This window comes from Lagopus muta, chromosome 12 (genome assembly GCF_023343835.1).
Source record: "Lagopus muta isolate bLagMut1 chromosome 12, bLagMut1 primary, whole genome shotgun sequence".
NCBI classification, from domain to species: domain Eukaryota; kingdom Metazoa; phylum Chordata; class Aves; order Galliformes; family Phasianidae; genus Lagopus; species Lagopus muta.
The window spans coordinates 18,503,736-18,521,691 of NC_064444.1; the positions used below are offsets into that span (position 1 = coordinate 18,503,736).

Consider the following 17,956-nt stretch of genomic DNA (forward strand, 5'->3'; position numbering starts at 1 on the left):
CGCAGCTGCTCTCAGCTCCTCGATGGAGCGAACAAGGGAGGATTTCTTCATCGGCTTGCTTCAAAACCCCCAGCACCATCAGACCCCGCAGACAAGTGCAGACAGTTCGGCTTTGTCTGGGCAAGAGCGAGGAGGGGCAGGGGAGGCTGCAGAGCTGGCAGAGCGGGGAGCAGGGCTCCAGCCCCACAGCCTGTGCAGCAGCCACAAAGCCTTCCTGCAGCCCCTCTCACCACCGCACACGTCAGCAGAGCTGGATTGTGGTTTGCGTGCGAGCACGGCAGCACCCAGCGGTGGCGAAGGATCGGTGCCACGGGGTCACTTCTATCACCTGCCGGGTGATGGGACCCTCACGGCACACCCTGCCCACAGACAAGCACCCTCCCCAAACATTACAGTAAAAGGAAAAACCTGCTGAGACGTGCAGGCTTGGGTAGAGAACAGTTTCCGTGCCCTGCGGCCAGGCAGGGGCTGGCGTCCCCCAGCTGGGGCACAGAGCCAGCGGGACCCCACGGCCACCCCCGGCCCTCACGGCTTCATCCTGCTCAGCCTGATGTCGCGCTCGATCTCAAACTGCCTGTGGTCCACGCGCTCCAGGAACGCCTTCCTCTCGATGTACCTGCAGGGAGCAGAGCAGAGGTGGTGTGAGCAGCACCTGTGGCTGGGACAAGGGGACACAAAGGTATGGGCAGAGGGAAGGGGTGCTTGCCTAAACCGTCCCGCTCTGTGCATCGGGCATCTGCAGATGCTAAGCACTGCAAGGAAGGAAGCGAGCACAAAAAGCACCTTGCTGCTTGTTTATGCCATGCAGCTGAATTTTAATGCACTTTGCTGCAAACCCTTGCCACGGACAGCCCGGGGCTGTGCTACTAATTAACCTACAGAGGGAGCGAAATTGCAATTCAAAACAGGAGCAGTAATTGAATCATCACAATTGTTTTGCATTTGTTCTGCAGTGGAAAACACTCAGCTGTCACCACAAGGTCATTGTGCTCAGGCCCAGCTCGGCACAAGGCACGCGAGCCGCTGTGCCCGGCTCGTCCTGCCTGCAAGCAAGACCAAGAGGAAGGATCGGCATGGCCGTGCCCTTCCATGGCTTCATCCCAATTTGTGTCGGCAGCTGAGCTCCCTGTGTCGGTCCCCACATTATCCCTGCCACCTCGTTTTCACATCTCAGCCCGCCTCGCGCTGACAGAAGTGGGTCAGCTCCTTGCTGCCATGCCCAGCTCAGTGTCAGGCAGGGTCCAGTGGAACACGTGCTGAGACCCCCACCCCACAGCGGCTCAGGAAAGGCAGTGAGGGAGTGCCGCTTCCCGTTGTCCCCACGAGTGACCCGTGCCTGGAGCAGGCCAGGAGAGGTGAGGGGAAGGAAGCTGGGGGGGGTTCCTTCGCAGATCACAATGTCACGCTGCCTGGGCGTGCGGTTTTCCTCCCCCTCCTTGGCTCAGCGCAGACCACAGGCACGGTCCATGGGGCTGCTGAGAGCAGAGCCCCCTCAGCAGGAGGCAGCCCCTAGGCAGAGGCTCACTCTGAGGCACCGATGCAGATCACAGGCCAGGAACAGCCAAAGCAGGAACCACAATGTCATCCCAGGGCCGGAGAACAGCACCGTGGGGAACACAAAGGAGTAAATCATCAGCAGGCATGGAAAAGGGCAGCTTTGACGAACTGCAGGCAGAGGGGGTGCACCTTCTGGAAGAAGAGGCTGCCCCTGCTAATGAGGGTGCTGCGGGGCTTCCGCGGGTGCCTGCTGTCCCTGCCACTCTCCATCCATCACCAGGGTGAGCCCTCAGGTGCTGCCCGCTGGGCCTGCCCTACAAAGCTGGCCCCATTTGGAGGCTGCTGTACATTTCCATTTATAAAAGACATCAGAGTGACAGAGTGACTGCCGCATCCCTTCCCAGCTCCAGTCCCTCCCTGCAGAACCAGGACAGGTCCCTGGGGTCTGACACAGCCTGGGTCCCCCTGCAGGGTAGAACGGGTCTGGGACAGAAGATACGAGGAGCAGAAAAGCAGAGACGAGGGCAGGTGGGTGCAGGCAGGGGACAGCAGGTGCCCCCCCGCACCGCGGGCAGCATCAACAGAAAGAAGGGGTGGTGGTGGCCGCCACACAGTGGGGACACGTGGTGTTCCAGCAGGGACACGGCGCTCTCCTCGCCAGGCAGATGCTCCCATCTGCAGGGCAAGGTGCGGAGCGGAGGCCCGCAGTGCCAGCAGAGAGGTGGTGCTGCGCTGGGTCGAAGGGTCAGAACCGCTCCTTGCGGTCTTCACAGATGTGTCAATGATTGCTCGAGTGATCGCTGAAGGGGCAGAGGCTGTCAGCCTGCCTTCAGAAAGCAGCCGTTATAAAACACCGATCCCAAACCCAAACCCAAAGCTGCTGGAATGCAGAAGCCCTGAGTTTTTCCTGCAGACAGAATAAAAGCACAGCTTACATAAAAATACACTTTACGAGCTGTCCACGAAAGCGCTTCAATCTTCCCAAGCTTAGCAAAGCACTTGCAGTGGAAATGCCACTTCTGATCTTATTATTGTTCCCTGCAGCGCATGTTATTAGCTTTCTGCTTTATTTACAGCATTGTCATTTGCATTTATGACATTTCCATTAACTTCATTGGCGTGAGCACTGCTTGGTGCACACAACCAATGCCCAGCTCTGCCTTAATCTGTAACGCACCTTGCCAGCTGCTCCGGGTTTGCATACGTTTAAATGCAGGAGGATGGCAGGCTGGTGCAGCTGGAGCATGCCATTGGAGGAGCGAGATGAAACCATACGTCCCCATTGGAGACTTGTTTTTTTTTAAAAACCAAACCAGGGCAAAGGCAATCGTGTTTCCTTGTGGAGCACTGCATTAGACCGGTTCGGGCCACCGGCAGGTGAGATAAGGAGCAGGCAGGCTGTGCGTCAGCTGGGCTGAGGTCACGAGGCTGTTAGCAGAGCGAGAGGTGTCTGCCCGTACCTGCCGCAGGCCTCGCCTGTCCTCCTGTAATACCTAAAGCAGCTTTATGTACCCTTAGAATAAATTCTTAAGAAATCCCACAGGTTTCCTGGACTCTCTGTGGCACACGATGGGCTACTGCACACGTAGGAGTGGTGGGAAACGCAGCTCTGCGATCGGATCCAGCCCCTCTTACCCGTCTTTCCCTCGGTTGTGGATTGCCAGCTCCTCCACAATGCCCTCCTCCTCCTTGAAGTTCTCCCAGTCCAGCTTGGACTTCTCCAGCGTGCTCATCTTCTGCTTTTTGGAGCCAATCTTCCCCAGGAGGCTGCTGATACCGCTCGGCCTCTTCACCCTGCGGGAGACAAGGAGCAAACCGTGCTTCAAGACGGGGGGCCAGCAGCGAGCAGCGGGGCTGAGACACATCATGTGTGCACAGGGTGGCCTGGCTGGTGGCGAGCAGATGGCCAGCAGCCCCAGCAGCTCCAGGCAGGGAACCGCTGCCCGCAGAGCCTCCTCGGCCGCTGCCCTGGAAGCGCCGAGTTCATTACACGCACATCTCAAGTGCTGGCTTTTTTGTCAAAGGGCTTTTTCATTTATCTTCTTAAGAGAACAGAGAGCTTTCAGGCCAAGGGAGATCATTAAATCATCCAGCTTGACCCCTTGTATACACCAGGCCAAGCCATTCCACTGATCACCTCCGTGCTAAGCCCAGCTCTTTGTCTTTGGGTTAAAGTGTTGTTTTCTGGAAGGGATCCAGCCTCAGTGCGTCACCAGTGCTGACAGCACATCTAGGAATTAACCGTTTCGGCGTTAGGTTCCAACTCGACCTCAGCTAGCTTTAGTTTCTGGCTGCTGCCACTTAGACATCCTTTGGATTCCTTTGGATGCTGCTCTCATCAATCGTGCACTCACACACCTACGTCTGAATTTCATTTTGTTTTTGACAAACAGCTGGAGCTCTTTGTAACCCCACTAAGACACGTGCTGTCCCAGCCCTACACCACTTCTAAGCTTCTGTCCCCCCACTTAACGCTCCAACCACCCGTAAGACAGGAGCACCAGAACCTGCCACCAGCAACAGCCCTCTGCATGCAAACCTGCTCCTGTCCCATCTCACAGGATCACAGAACGGTTGGGTTGGAAGGGACCTCAAAGACCCTTCATTTTCAATGCCCCGCTGCAGGCTGGCTGTCCCCACCAACTCAGGCAGCCCATGGCCTCGGGCAGCTCCACGGATGGGACACTCAGCCCTCTCAGTGAGAAACATTCCCCATACAGCCTACATCCCATGGGCAGCCCCATCCCATGACACACCAGCTCGCCGCGCGCTGGGATCCCACACCACTGCCAGCTCCCAGGACCACCTTTGTCCTTCCTCTCCTTGTTCATAGAGGGCTGAAATCCCACCCCGCGTGCCGGGGCCCCCGAAGCTCCGCTTTCTGCTGGGAAAGGCACACAGAGGACTGGGGTCAGCAGGTCGCTGCCGGGGGAAGACAATTCTCAAAGCTTGGAACCAGCAAAGCAAACTCGCATTAACCCCTTCTTAAACCAGCCTGGGAGAGTGGGGGGGGAACCAACATCCCGTCAACTCCTTGTTTACACACATTCCAGAGATAGCTCCACGTCTGCAAGGCCCGTGCCTCTGCAAAAAGCTGGAGAGGAAATGATTCTCGTTCCAGAGAAACGGGGGAATGTGGGGAGGGGGCCCAGGTGAGCGGCAGGCTGCTCCCCAGGCGGCAGCAGGCACGTCCTGCCCCCGCACAGCCGCTCTGTGGAAGGCATCCAGAGCTGTCCTTATCGCATCATTAGCGTGCTTTATGCTTCCATAATTTGCAGCCCTCCAAAGCAAAATAACTCCGCAGTTTACATGGAATTAAATCAAAGAAAATGACATCTTTGTGAGCCTCAGCCAGAAGATTCGCAGTGCAAGAACAGCTGGCCGCGGTCACTTGGGGCTGCAGCTTCCTCATGTAGGTACATGTGGGGGACAAGACCTTGAATTAAGGGAATCTCAGTAAGCTCTGGGCCTATGGGAAGAGGAGCAGGACTATCCCAGGGCCCGGCCCTCAAATTTCTTCCAGTCTGTGCACTGCAGGGGACTGTGCCTGCAGCCTGCAGGGACATGGGGCACAGCGGGGGCTCTCCTGTTCACCTTTCTCCCTGAACACCCCATTGAAATGTCCACGCCAACATGCAGTAACAGAATTGTGGAAATTAGGATGGTTCAGATGGAAAGGACCTCAGAGCCCACCCGGTTCTGTGGGCTGCGTGCCCCCCAGCTCAGGCTGCACAGGGCCCCATTGGGCACCTCCAGGGACGGGGCACCCACAACACCTTTGGGCAGCCCATACAACTTCCCTGGGCAGCACAGCTTCATTCTCACACTGCCCCCATCCTCCCTTCCTCTGCAGAACACGATGGCTCCAAGGATCCTTATCTACAGGTCGCTGGGGGAAGAAACATGGTGCAAGAGAAGGCAGGCAAGGCCCAGGTCCCATGAATGGGATAAAAATGAAGAGGTTTGGTTCCTGCAGCCAGGACTGCACACAAGCCTTGCACAACCACCAGCCCTACTATCAGATGAGCGCTCAGGTTGTGAGCAGAGGAGGTATGACAAACAAGAAGGCAAAACCAAACAAACATTGGGCAAGCATGCCTCGAGGGCTGCCCGCCGCCGACCAGGCGGTGTTTGTGTGCAGCAGCTCGCCATGCCCTGGGCCAGGAGCTGGCAGACTGATGGAGGTTATCTGAAGAGAATCCAAGGGACGGAGGACAAACGTCTGCCACACTTCGATACCTCAGATTGTTTCCAATATGTTGCAGAGGCACTGACTTGTGCAGTTAATTAGCGCTGCGTGCAAGGCAGCAGGAACTGCCGTGGGGCTGTGGGTTTCAGCAAGTGGCTTAAGGATGCCCTGAGACAGATCCAAGGAAGCACTACATCTGATCCAACCTGCAATCCGGGCTGGCAGGCAGAAGGTGTGTAATGTGAGGTATTCCATAATGTGTTTCTCGGGGCAGACCTAACCTCTCAGATGTACTCACCTTGATGCCCTCAGAGTGGGAGAAGCGAGGATGCAGGAATAGGGGCTGTGACCCCGGACACCTCAGAAATGCGTGGGAGCCTTCAGGCTGCAAACCACAGCATGCACTGGGACCACGTCCGGATGCCTTTGGGATGTCTGAGGTACAAGGCCACTGCTGCTCCCGAGACGCCGCGAGCTGCTGTCAGCACTGGGACGGGCTGCTTCTGCCCTGCAGCATGGCCTGAAGGACACGTGCAGGTCTGCTGCAGATTCCTCACTCAGCACTGAGCCTTTCATCACCCCAAATAAACCCAGCAGCGAACCTGGGGGTGGGAATTCCTACGCCCGTGCCAACATGAAGTAAATGAGAGACATTAAAGTCCAATTAAAAACTTGCTTGGCCTTAAATGCCTCATCTGTTTAAAAAGCAAGTAACGGGGCCTGATTAATTGCATTCAGTGCCAGCATGAGGAATTATTACCCTTTTTGCACTCATTAAGGGTATCTGCTGTGGCATCTTTAATCACCAAGGCATTTAAAAGAGAGAAAGTAATTTGCTAAGACATACTGGATCCTAGGGACGGGAACCAGGACAATTGCCTATTGAGGACACAGAGCCATGCTCTCACTTTCCACAATTAAAAAGTCCCTGAGCAATAGGAGAATGGGGTTCCCAGGGCCTGGTTCCAGCGAAGCGAGTCGGGCTGCTCTCCTCTCTGGGTGCTCTGATGCCAATCCCGCACACGCTGCAGGTTCTGGGACTCCATCAGCCTCCAACTCGTGCGAGTTTTCTTGTTATCGTTTTCCAGTAGCTATTCAGAACAGATCATTCCCTCACTTTCTGCAACAGCCTTTTATGTCTTTGAAAGCGTTTCACGCCTGCCTCGCTCAGCCTGCCCTTTCCTAGACTAAACAAGCCCCGTTCCTCCAAGCTTTCCTCATTCCTCACCACTTCCAGCCCTCTGACTGCACTCACTGCAGTGAGAAACGCAGTGTCCAAACCAGGGATGGGCTCCAGCTGCAGGGCTGCTGGCAGCAGCACCAGGAGGAACGCCTTGCATGCCTTGCACTGCACGCAGCTCCTTGCCCAGCCTGTGACGTGTGCTCTGTGCACAGCTCTGTGACACCGCTGACTCACGATGAGGCAGTGATTGAGGGAGATCTGTGCTTGCACTGCTGCTGCCAAGGTTATTCCTTCCTTGATGTGCACGGAGGATGCCTGCTGCCCAAAGGCAGAGCTTTGCACCATCCTTTGCTGTTCCTCCCATTTGCCTGCACGTTTCATGGAACCACCTGGATTGGGAAAGACCTTCGAGATCTTGAAGGTTATCCAACATCAACCTGACCTACTAAGTCCGATCACAAAACCACGTCCCTTAGTGCCATGTCCATGTGCCTCTCAAACACCTCCAGGGCTTCCAATGCCTGACTCGCATCCTTCGACAGCCTGTCTCAGACATCTCTGCATACTGGCCTGTGCTGTTCACAATGCCCATCCCACAGCTACTGAGGAGAAACACCTGGAGAAGGACATCCTGTCTTTGTGAACAACTGCCTTTGGGAAAGTGTTCCAGGCCGGGCTGGATGGGGCCTTGGGCAGCCTGATCTAATGCCTGATTGGCAACGCTGCCCAGGACAGGGATTGAAACTAGATGATCTTTGAGGTCCCTTCCAACCCAAGCCATTCCATCAATCTATGAAGCACCTCTGGAGACCAGACGGCAACTGAGCAAGCACCAGTCAGCCAACGGAGAGTGATGGCTCAGATGGCAGAGTGAGCAATGACACCTTGCACTGTCCATCTCCAGGGAACGATGGGTGCTCTACTAAAGGAGCCAGGAGCGTTCCCTGCTCACCTTTTTGGAATCACAAGCCCTCTACTCTGTTTCTGCTGGTTCCCTGCGAGTATGCAGACTGCAAACCCTGCTGCTGCTGCTTGGACCCTGCTATGGTCAACAGCTTCTCTAGCAGAAAGGTCTTAATACATAAGAAGCAAATACTGAACACAAAATAGGATGGTACTGATGTTTAGCCAACAGCCTTCTTCTTAAGGAACATTTCTGGGACACAGCACAAGCAAACACACCTAAGAGCAGTCACTGATGCATACAAACCACGAGAGCAATGTTCTGCAAGCGCTCCAGGTTGTCATCACCAGCTGAGACCATTGCTTGTGGCTGGAGACGTCACCCCAAAGGCTCTGATGGGGGGATGTAGTGAGACTCTCCCAGCAGAGAGAAGAGCACAGAGGTTTGAAGATACTCCTATCTGTTCCTGCCACGAATGGCTGTGAAGCCAAACAGTATCCCTTAACAGCAGGAAATGGTTTTCATACAAACTAACCACAGCTGGGCAACTGATGCAGCCAGTAAATACCTTCATTTTAAGAAGTGGAAGATTCCTATCCACTGCAGCAGACTGCCTGTCCCACTGTCCTCCCTTCAAATCAAGCCGTGCATTCTGCGAGCAGAGTGCTCAATCCCAGCAGTGTCCCAGCTGCTGAAACCTGCCTGGTGCCCTGCATGCTCACTGAGTGGAGAGCTGAGCATTCAACCAGGTGCTGCCAGCAAGGACACACTGACAGCTGTGCAGTCAAAGCACAGCCAAGACGACGTGGCATGCAGAAGCCACAGTGATGCGACAGGCTAAGCACATGCTGGATGCTGCCTTGGTGAGGTGGCTGCAGGCACACTTGATGCTGGTGGTAACTGCAGCCAAAGATAATCAGTGGGGAATTGATGGTGTCACGTGGCACTCCCACCTCCCAGCAGCAGAGAGCTGCAGGCCCGTCCAAGGGCAATGCTCTGGAATGCTGACAATGGGTTTATTGCTGGATTTATTATTAATCCAGCGTGGTGAATTTATGTGAAACTTCACAAGTGGCACAGCGCTGTTTTGCTAAGGCAGACCGCACCTCACCTTCATGAAGGGAACACGCTCCCACATCAGCTCACGACCAGCAGAACCAAATGGGTTTCCATGCACACCAAGATCAGAGGACTGATGGATGCTGTGCCCCTCCGTGGGCACTCAAATCAGCACAGCACCTCCCTGGCAGACGCTGGGGCTGGAGGCTCCTTCCACAGTTTCTGGAGGACGCGTTCACCCCCAGGCCAGAACCCAGGGGCTCTCTAGCTCAGCCAGCCCCTGCCCTGCAGGTCCCCTTATCGGCAGGAAGACCTCATTAGGGAAGGGACTGAGGCTTCCTGCTGAGGCCCGCAGCCTTTCTGTCGCTCGTGGCGCTGAGGCCACAGAGCTGGAGGAAGCACGGTGTTTTCCTTGGGCCTTCGAGACAAAGTTGCTACGAAGTTGTTGTCAACAAGACAGGGCTGTGCTGATGGGGCTGGGCAGCATGGGCTGCGCACGGGCTGTCACCGCAGGACAGGGCACAGCAACACAAGGCCCCTCTGTACCAACGTCCCCGCAGCTGCCCCAGGCTGTACGGGCAGAGCAGAACCAAAACCCAGTGCCCTCCTCATCAGGGTGACGCTGGGGAGCCTGGAGCTGGCTCCTGTCCAGCACGCAGCACAGAGGGAGGCTGTTCCAGCAGCACGTTCCTCCAAGGCACTGCAGCGGGGCCAGCCAACGACGTTACAGCATCAACGGATGGAGCTCAACAGGAGCCTAATTGAAAGAGCTGCGGCGTTCAGCTGACTCCTGATGCTATGAAGACGTTAAGGGCTCCAAGTCGGTGCTAAGCAGCCCTGTCTGACAGCTCCAGCACTCAGCTGATGGATGGGAACCCTCCCCTCAGGACTTGGTGGGCAGCCAGAGCCACAGCCCCGTCAGCACCATCACCAAGGCCAAGCGCTGGACAAGCTGTCCCTTCCCAGCTGGAGGCTGCAGCTTCCACCAGGGAGGTTCAGCAGCTCTCAGTGTGATACAGAGCAGACCTGCTCCTGCCATTGGAGACAGGCGCCTGGTTGGTCTGCACAGCGACGGGCTGTGAGCACTGACCTGGCCACGTAGTTGGCACGCAGGGACTGCAAACCCACCAGCACACACCTACCTGTGCCCTGCCCCATGGCACACACCTCTGCACGCTGACTGGTCCCTGAGCGCATTCTCCACGTGCAGAATTTACTGCACTGTGCAAAACCACAATGAAGCTGAGCTGATCAGCTTACGGTAGCCAAGGGGAGGGAAGAGAAAGCTAAAGGCGGTCATTAAAACCTTTTCAGCTAAAACATCAGAACTCCCCAAACTGTTCTCACTTGATCCTGCGAAGCACACCGGCACCCGTATTTAGGCACAGCAATAAGAGTGAATGGACGACTCTCAGCACCCGCAGCTCCCACGGCTGTGCTGAGCTCAGCGTGGAGGTTTCAAATAAAACAACCACGGCCTCAGCGCTGGGATCAAGCACAGACCGCTTTTTATCTTAAAAGGCATTTGTTTGAGAACATTCGGGGCTGCTGGAGCCGCCGGCCCTGACATTATTTCACCGTGAGACCTTAAAAACGTTGACATCTTCGAACCCAAAACAACGCACGGTCACCAAACCAGCCCTTAAAAAAGAACAGCCAGAAAATAACTGCTGGCGACGGGAGGAGGAATTCTGCCTCCCTTCAGAGGCCGGCTCCTTCCCCTTTGTCTAACAGCAAACCTTTTGTTCGGGCTCTCAGCGCAGCCCCGAGGTACGCAGGGAATGTCTCGCCGCGCTTTGATCGGCGCAGGGGCTGCTGCAGAACGCGCGGAGCAGTGCTGCTAATGGAATTGTTCCAGCCTAACGGGATTTCACTGAATGCGTGGGGACGGCGGAGCAGCCAGGGCTGCTGGCAGATTGCTCTTTATGGTGCCAGGCACTCCGACAGCCTGAGAAAAAACTGCCCCTACAGCCCTCCATCAACACGGGACCCCCAGAGTTCCGCACTCAGCCCCGTCAGCTTCCCACCGCAGCAGGCTTTGATCAAAACGGGGCGAGAAAGCCAGGACAGGAGCAAGGAGGGTCCTCCCCTCCCCCAGCAATTAATCCGACAGCTTCAAGCAAAGTCCCGATGAAAACAAATAGACCGCCTTCCACCCGCAAATGTTTGCAAAGCTCGGCAGCCTGGGACAGGGGAAAGTTCCCAGGAAATTAAAGGAGGGTGAGCAAGCGTCCAGGCTTTCTGGCACAAACGTATCGCTGTAATGAGTAACCAGCCTGAGCCACCCAGGGCAGCAGTTGCTTTGCAGTGTCATGCAAGGAAATAAATAGCATGACTATCATATATTAACTTCCAGGGGAAAGGCAGTTCTGGCAGCACGTGGGCCTACGGGGGACCATAAACATTTGGGCACTGCTACGAGCAGCCATAAAACAAGAAATAGGACTCGACCGTGTTTAATTGCTTTAGGGAAGGGCAGCATCACTGGTGCGTCTGTCAGGTACCTCCCCCCACAGTGCTGCTCCATCACAGACCCAGAGCTGGGCAAATGAGCCCATCAGGGCGGGCACTGCAGGGGCAAGGACTGGAGGGAAGTGCCCTAAGATGTTTGCTGTGTAGAAGCTCAAGTCCAACCCTCCGAAAGCAATGGGAAGTTAACTGCTGAAAGGATGCGCTTTGCTTTTTGAATACAGCTGATGGCCACAGAAATGGCTCGGTAACAAAGCAAGAGACAAAAGCAGAGAGCCTAAAATGTAGAGAATAGGAGAAAATAAGAGTGTCTTGTGGTTCTTTCTGCAGAGCTTGGCTGAAGTGCTTTGAATGCCACCTCCAAGCCTTCAAGCTTTGGCAGCCACACTTAGAAGTGCTGCCTTGCTCCTCCCAAGGATCCACCTGGCTGGAAATAGACCCCAGAGGGACCAGGTGTCACCTCGCTCTGTTGTCCCCTTCTGCCTGGAGGGCAAGAAGAATGGCCAGCAGCTCCTGCACAGAGCACCAGGTCTGACAGTCACCATCTACCCACCAAAAGCTGCTTGGGAAGGGGGAATGGGAACAGCAGCCCAGCTGGGCTCTTGGTGACACGGTGTCTCTGGAATTCACTGGTGAGTATCCCACAGCCCCTGCATGGGATGGGAGGATTTCCCAAATCCTGAGTGCCTCACCAGCTGCAGAGGGCAAAGCAGCTGTGCATGCACAGGACTAGCAGCGTGCTGCCAAATTAAGACCAAAGCAGCTCCATCCATGCTCACTGTCACAGGGTGCAGCTCTGGGTCCCCAGCCATAGGTCAGGTCTCCCAGCCCCTCTGTAGCAAAGCTTCTGTCCCAGGGCCCCAGAGCAGTGCAGCAGCACTGAGTAAGGCAGGCAGGCTGCCAGCAGAGACTTCAATCTCCTTCAGGGAGCTGAAACAGTTACGTGGTAAATGCATTAACCATGGGAACAGCTTCCCAAAGGATGTGGTGGATCCCAAATTGTAAGTCTTTCCATTGCAAGTGGATGCCTTCTTGGAAAACTCAGGCTGCAGTTTGACTACAAGTGTGCAGGGAAATGCTGTGACCTGAGCGCAGGCACCCAGCGAGGACAGAGTGCATCCCAGCTGGGCCACAGCCACCCCAGGGCTCCAGGGGCACCCCGTACCTCCTCCTCTTACCTCATGGCTTTCGAATGCCTAGCTCTCTTCAGGGTCTGCTGTTAGATTTGAGGAGTCAATGAATACCAGATCAAACCTCAGCCATTCCCTGCCACAGTGAATCCTTAAGGTTGGAAATGACCCCTAAGACCACCTAGCCCAACTGTCCTTCCCAACCCAACCCGCTTCTGTGAGCACAAAACCCAAGCAGGGTGAAAACCCTGCCAAGGGAAGAAACTCTCATGCCATTCTCGTCTGAGAAAGCAGCACAAAGGAAAGGCACCAGAAGGGATGGTCACATCTCTGGGTGAGGAGGAGCTGGGAAAGGCTCATCTCCAGGAGCACAGAGCGCCAGCGCTTCTTTTTTTAACTTAGCCAGCAGCTGCAGAATTTAGGCTTTGTTTAAAGCCTTTTGCCCTCACAAAGGAAACCTCCTCCCCTCCTTTCCCTTCCCAAAGAAAAGGCCACCAAAGTCTGCGGGCAGATATCCTGTAATGTCACCTTACCAAGAGGTGGCAACCTGACTCAGCTCAGCCAGCAGCTCCGCTTCCACGTGGGGCTGCAACAGCAGCATGTGGCCCCAGGCTGATCCCTGGCTCAGGTCACCCACCAGCAGCACAGCCAGGGGCTCTGCAGCAGAAAAGAGGGGCAGGCTGGATGCTGGGGGTCAGGGCAGACCTCGTCACTCCTGTTTATTTCATGTGCACATTGTTGCATGCAGAAACCTTCTCTCTGCAGATGCATGCTGCACCCAGACCACATCTCAGCGCTCTCCCTGTGACATGATTTAGTATAAGGCACTGCATTATCTGCCTGGTCAGAACAACCAGAGGCAAACAGCACTGAACCAGGCACCATGCACTAAATGCTGCTCTCTGATGGCTTTTCTAAACCTACCTCAATTTATAGATTAATCTGCTGCACCAGTAATTGAGGCCATTCAATGGGTAGCGTGTAAAAGCACCATTATAGGAAAGGCTGGAAACCTGCTTGTGATTTACAAAATGAGGTCTCCGGAGGCTTGGGTACTTGTGAGGGGCAGGTGCTGTGCATCAGCTGCATTCTCTCTTTGCCCTCATCCAGGTTTAATATCAGCAATAAAACACCCTCTGCATTAGCTGTAACGCAGCAGAGCACATACTATTCTCCTTCCCACTTCTCTCCTGCTGTGTGGCATCATGACTTCGAGATGCTGTGCATCAGCCAGTTGAGATGGGGGTACAGGCACTGAGCAGTGCGAGCAGCCTCCATGCCCCACAACAGGCAGGCTGCTGGGGCCATGCGTAGCACAGCACGATTTGCAGAGGGAAGGAGCAGAGCCTGCCTCTGCTCACAGAGAGCCCCTCCTTCCGCCCAGCCCTTTCTGACCCCAAACCAAAGTCCAGCAGCAGCCTTCCTTCCACCCAGCACGGAGCATGGCAGCTCCCAGACCCCCCTTAGAAGCACGGCTTGGTGAGCAAGGAGCATTTCTTCAGCCGGCTCTCTGCTTCGGCTGCTTCACAACAAAAGGAAGCTGCGATCCCTCAGGGTTCAGATTTTTCCAAATGGGGTAAACGTACACAAACACCCAACATTTGCATGCGCAGCAATTGGGCCAAAGGATGCACAGGCAAGTGGGTGGCTCACCGGTGGTCCCGACATGCGATAACACGTGTGCAGCCCTGGAAACCTCCAGCTAAGAGCCATAGCTCCAACCTGACTGCGCTGCCTTTGAGATCAAAAAACAGCCTTTGTTGTCTGCAAGATTAGCATTTCAGAAAAAAAGCACAGCCCCCAGCCCAAGGGGCTGCTCCTTAACCCAAAACGTTGGCTCCCTAACGTCAGATGCTCTGAGCCCCGCAGTCATTAAGGCAGATTGTATTTAAGTGCCCTACGTGCAGCTGATCAGAGCATTACTCCTTAAAGGCTTCACGTGGCAAGAATGCCTTGCAGAAAGCAATCTCGTTTAGCAGTCAATTAGCAGAGATGCGCTCTTCTGAACTAAAAAAAAATTAAAAATAACTCAAAAAACCAAAGGCTACACCCTCAACTTTTCTCTGCTTTGACTGTTAAACCGAGGCAGATCGCTCCTGCAGCCCATCAATTCTGGGGCACGTGTAAGATTGGGATGGGCTTCATCCCAGACTTGTACAAGACCCAGGACAGTGATACTATTCCCATACAGAGCATAGCCTCTGACCGTGAAATTGAAACACTGCAAACTACAATCCCCAGTATATTCCCTCTGGAGGATTCAGATACCCAGACCCCATCTGTGAGCATCTGAATCTCACCCTGGGGGCCCTGATGGAATCTCCTGCCTTGCAGTGAGGAGAATAAAGCTGCCCAAAGCCCAGGGGGCACCACGGTGACATCATGCAGGTAAGAATCAGAGCTTCCTGTCTCTGTTATTGCTACACCAACTCCAGACAAAAGCAGCATCAGCAAAAGAATAAATTCTGCTGGAAGAAAAACTGACAGCTCTCACCAGTTAAATACATGCCTACAGGCACAGCTTAGATGCGGGATTCTTACGTTAAGAACAAAAATCCCCCTCGCTTTTCTTCTCCTTTGTAGCGGAATCCTCCAGGAGCATCTCCCAGGTGGGGTGCGCCCCTGAGCACAGCTCAGCTGCTGCAGAAGAGCAAAGCGTGCATCTGTACTGTCCCAAGGGGCCACTTCAGAGGATAACTGTTGGTTTTACCTGGCTCCCCCGCTTTATGGGGCTAAGGCAGACTTCCCCTGATGCACCAAGCACTTCTTTCAGAGCTGAGGGGAGCAAAGGATGGCCAGAGCACAAAGACATGAGCAGAGGGACCAAAGGTGCAGGCAGTACCAAGAAATGTGACCTAAAAGAATCAGCTCTCAGGGTTCAACCACTGCAATGAGATCTTTTCCATCCTAGGAGTCACTTGAGAGAGGAAGGACACAACCCTGGGATACAAAGAGATGAAGCAGCAGGCTGGGAAGCACCTGGTGCATACTGGCTCCCAGCTACATCTCCCCAGCAGGATGACTTTCTCCTCACCTCACACCTCTTGCCATCAGGCTGGTCCTGAGGCTGTAACAACTGGATAAGCCTAAAAAGCACAGGAATGAAGGCACAGCAAAGAAAATCCCCAGCCTGGATTAGGTGTGCAGCTTATCTACTGGCACTTCCACAGCACCACCAGGCTTTCTCAGCCAAGCACAAATACAGGCAGGGTACAGTGCAGCGGAACATCAGACAAGGAATGCTTCTATAGCTGCTGGACATCTCTAGGACCTTCACCCTCACTGTGCTTGGAGCTGCAGAACACAGGCGGCTTAGTTTGACGGCATGGAGCACATGGGGACTGCTGCACCCAGCTCCGCCTCACCCCAAGGCTGCCACAACAGCCATCCACATTCCCTCCTTCAGCTCACAGCAAAGCAAGCATCCCAAGGCACCAATGAAGGCTGTTACACCACACACAACAGCTCACCACCAAACTAAACTCCCTTGAAGCTGCTCTGCTGCTTGCTGTGACCTGTTGGCGCGGCGCTGGCTGCTGCTTTGGGCTGTGTGGGAGCTGCTCACACCCTTCTCCTGAGCAGGGGCAGAAGTTTTAACTCACGCTGGTTTCTATGATCACCGTGACCGTATATTTTCTTATTTCCAAGACTGCACAGCTACTGCAAGGAGAGCAGCTCTGCTCCTGCAGTTGCCTTTGAGGGGACACGAGAGCTGCTGGCTTTGTTTTACATCAGGTCCCAGCAGCACAAGGCTAACAATGTCCTTTCCCAAAAGGGTCTGTCAGCCAGTGGAGACAGCAAGAGCAAATGACTACAGGGATCTTTCAAAGCTTCTCGCATTACAGGCACTGAGAAGAGATGATCCTTCCCTTTGTTGTTCATATTTAAAGCATGCAAAGCCCCACGTATTTAATTCCCACGTACATCGCTCAGTCTCTTGCACTGCAAGCAAGGCTATGTCATGAGAACTCCAGCACGACACATCCTTACCCATCAATTTTGGGAAGTGGGGCAGGGCTGTGGTGAGCAGGAGCCCAAGAGGGCTGTGGTTTTATTCCCTGTGGGATCTCCCTACCCCCAGCCAACACAGAGGAGGCAGCAGGGAAGAGGAGCATGCTGCTGGATGCTTCAGCCCTTGCTCTTTTTCCTTGCTGCAAAGACAAATTTCTTATTAAAAGATAAAGAAAAACCCTTTCATCCTCTACACTCAGACCTAAATCTTTAAATACCTAGTGAAATATAAGTAATTGAGATGTGCTGTTAGCAGCTGTGGGCTCAGTCATCCCTTTCATGTTCGCAGACAGAAGCTGACTAGGACTAAGGGTTACTTAACTTAAAAATGACAAAGTTGGATCGCTGTGCCTGGCAATGAATATTAAAAGGAAGGATAAGATTGACATTATCTTGCTGAATTGTAGCTCCTACTTTTTCCCCATCTCAGCGCTCCATTCCTCACTTCTCACTGCAAAGATCCACGCAGGCATGCACAGCTCAGGCTGACCTGCACTGAAGCCCAGTATTCTGGTACTACGCTTAAGACAATCAAAAGGGCTCAGCTAGCAAAGCTGCACAACGTCCTGAGAACAAACATGAACAGAAGCTGCTGCACACACATCCCAGGCTTCACAGAGGCCCCGCTTGACTTTGGAGATGTGGGGCAATGCTGCTAAGCCACCTTCTCCACCTTTTGCAGCCTGTCCTATTCTCTTGGAAGCAATAGCATGGCTGCGGAATGAAACTGAAGCTCTCTGCATGCTCCACGAACAGCATTCACTGCAGGTTCTGCTCAGAAGGATGACAGATGTTTCCCTGAATGCAGAGAATTCATTTTTTCTCTACATTTACAGCAGCTAAACAGCCCTATCTGAATGAGTGGTAGCTAAACAAAACAAGGGCGTGCAACCGAAGAAGCAAGCCGCCAAGATGCTTTTACCCTTTAAGCAGAAGGAGAAAGCACTGCTGCCTGCACAGACTTGCTCCAGTGCCCAAATTACTCTCCCAACCAAACCCACACGTTATTTCCAGCTCCAGTGCTTTCAATCACTGCTCACAGCTGCTCTGCTGTGCACCTCCCTCAGCTGAGAATGACGTTCTCTTGCAGAAAACTCCAGGCTAAGGTCAAGTCCTATCTTACGCCGTGCTTTCTAATCCGAAAGCTGTACTCCAGCTCCCACATTCATTAAAGCAATGGCACGGCCACGTGACCTGACAACTGGTGCCAGCTGGTGCTGGAGCTGTATCTGAGTAACAGGGCAAAAGCCTTGGGCTACTCAGGGCCGAGAGGATATCTCCAGCATAGAGCAAGCTCAGGCACTCGTGCAGCTGCTGTGCTGAGCTCTGCAGGGAGCACGGAGCCTCTCAGCAGGTTCCTCAATAGGCTAACCCTGGGCTAGCTGCAGAGCAAACCTACACAGAGTTCACACAGGCTGGCAGCTTCATCTGCAAGGACACAGCTGCACTGCTCACCTCTCTAAGGCAGGGAGGAATGCTCTCGCAGTGCCCCAGGCTCCACTGCTCTGCTCCAT

The 17,956-nt window shown here is 54.3% G+C and overlaps 1 protein-coding gene across 1 annotated transcript in view; it reads right to left on the reverse strand.

Moving 5' to 3' along the window:
* Positions 1-237: 237 nt before the first annotated feature.
* The window catches only part of CFDP1 (craniofacial development protein 1), a 48,213-nt gene continuing 30,494 nt past the window's right edge, over positions 238-17,956 (reverse strand). The window contains exons 6-7 of the mRNA XM_048958206.1: positions 3,133-3,291; positions 238-616 (exon numbers count right to left, since the gene is read on the reverse strand). Coding sequence (XP_048814163.1) covers positions 526-616; positions 3,133-3,291 — 250 coding nt within the window. The 3' untranslated portion in view covers positions 238-525. The remainder of the gene's footprint in view (positions 617-3,132; positions 3,292-17,956) is intronic.